The sequence below is a fragment of the Babylonia areolata genome, chromosome 23 (genome assembly GCF_041734735.1).
Source record: "Babylonia areolata isolate BAREFJ2019XMU chromosome 23, ASM4173473v1, whole genome shotgun sequence".
Classification (NCBI taxonomy): Eukaryota; Metazoa; Mollusca; class Gastropoda; order Neogastropoda; family Buccinidae; genus Babylonia; species Babylonia areolata.
This window is the reverse complement of record NC_134898.1, coordinates 11912519-11913954: the sequence shown is the minus strand read 5'-3', so window position 1 is coordinate 11913954 and position 1436 is coordinate 11912519. Positions and strand designations below refer to the sequence as shown.

Here is a 1436-nt window from a genome sequence, read left to right as displayed (position 1 = left end):
CAGACGCAACAAAACAAAACAAAAAATGAACTTTTGGAGAAACTGATAGCCGTAATGAATTGACGGGAGGGCGGGGGAAGGGGAGAGCGAGGTAAGGAAAATATACGAGTACATTCGATGTCGTGCACGAACTGGATACAGTTCAGTGATAAACAAATCGGGAATAGCCGAACTGGGGAAATAGACCAATCAGGTGCAAGCACTGGTTGTTTCTGTTATCAGAGTCATACAGGACTGAAATATAGTTGCGAGCGATAACAGTATCTACCCTGTTCGGTTTCCAACGTGCAAGTGTTCTTTTTCTTTTCTGATAATCTAAACGAGATTTAGGACAAGTAGACTTCGAGTGAGCACTTGCAATGGTTTGGTAGAACTTCAGTTGGGGAAAAAAAAGTAGTCGATTGTCCGTCAAACGAAATGCAAGTCGACCTGTTAGCTTAAGGGACCACAATTTAACGTGATGTTGTTAAGACGAAATTGGGTGTTGTTTTATCAACACCACACAGAACTTATATATATATATATATTCATTGATAGAATCCCTCCAAGAAAGCTTTACGTTCGATTTTGTGACAGCTTTCTCTTCGTTTTCAGATTGAAACGAACAGCTTCTCGTGGATTTTAGAGTCGCTGCCAGATAAAGATATACTAGTGGCTCAGCCTTGCTGAAATAATATCCCGTGTGACATGAATTTAACTCTCTCCATACGAACGGCGAAAGAAACGACGTAAACAGCGTTTCTCCCCAATTACCACCATCAAAATATTACAAGCGGAAGGCTCTTACATTGAAGAGGTGAATGTTGACAAAGAATACCACAATTCTGACGACGGAAGCTAAAGGTTGGATCATTGAGACACCCACTGGACATCCGAGGGGTCTGTGTAGAGGAGAAGAGAGGACTGGCCGTACTGAGTGAGTTAAGGCTCCAAACGGCACATTTGTTTTTGTACGTTCCAACGGTGTTACTGAATCCGCTGAACAACAAATCGTCCAACGTGATGCAGTCCTATGAGGATGAAGAAGTCCAGAATGACAAGAGTGGGGGACCGACTGACCGACGACCTGACCTGTAAAGCTCAGCGTTATCTCCACTGTGAGGTGACAGCAGCCCCTTCACTAACAAACATACTCCGTCAGCAACAGTCAAAGGGTTAACTAATAACTCAGCGAAGATCACAACATAGACTAGCGTCATTTCAGAACATCTTAACCACGACGTCACGTCACAAAAAAAAAAAAAAAAAAAAAATCAACAAGTTCTAATAACACAGGACTGAAGCTGACTACACACAGAAAGAATTGTTGTTGTTTCGTGTATAAAGACGTTTCCACCAACAAATGAAACCATGCCAGCGGCAGTAGCTGAACAGCGAGGCCTCAGAGCCATGCCGGGAGCAGCAGCAGCAGCAACAACAATCGCTAAACGGTACCC

The 1436-nt window shown here is 43.2% G+C and overlaps 1 protein-coding gene across 1 annotated transcript in view; it reads left to right on the top strand.

Annotated features, from left to right (window-relative positions):
* Positions 1–936: 936 nt before the first annotated feature.
* LOC143298235 (uncharacterized) overlaps positions 937–1436 on the top strand; it is a 30823-nt gene continuing 30323 nt past the window's right edge. Inside the window, exon 1 of the mRNA XM_076611040.1 lies at positions 937–1436. This exon is cut by the window's right edge and continues 217 nt beyond it. Within this exon, the coding sequence (XP_076467155.1) occupies positions 1351–1436 (86 nt within the window). The 5' untranslated portion in view covers positions 937–1350.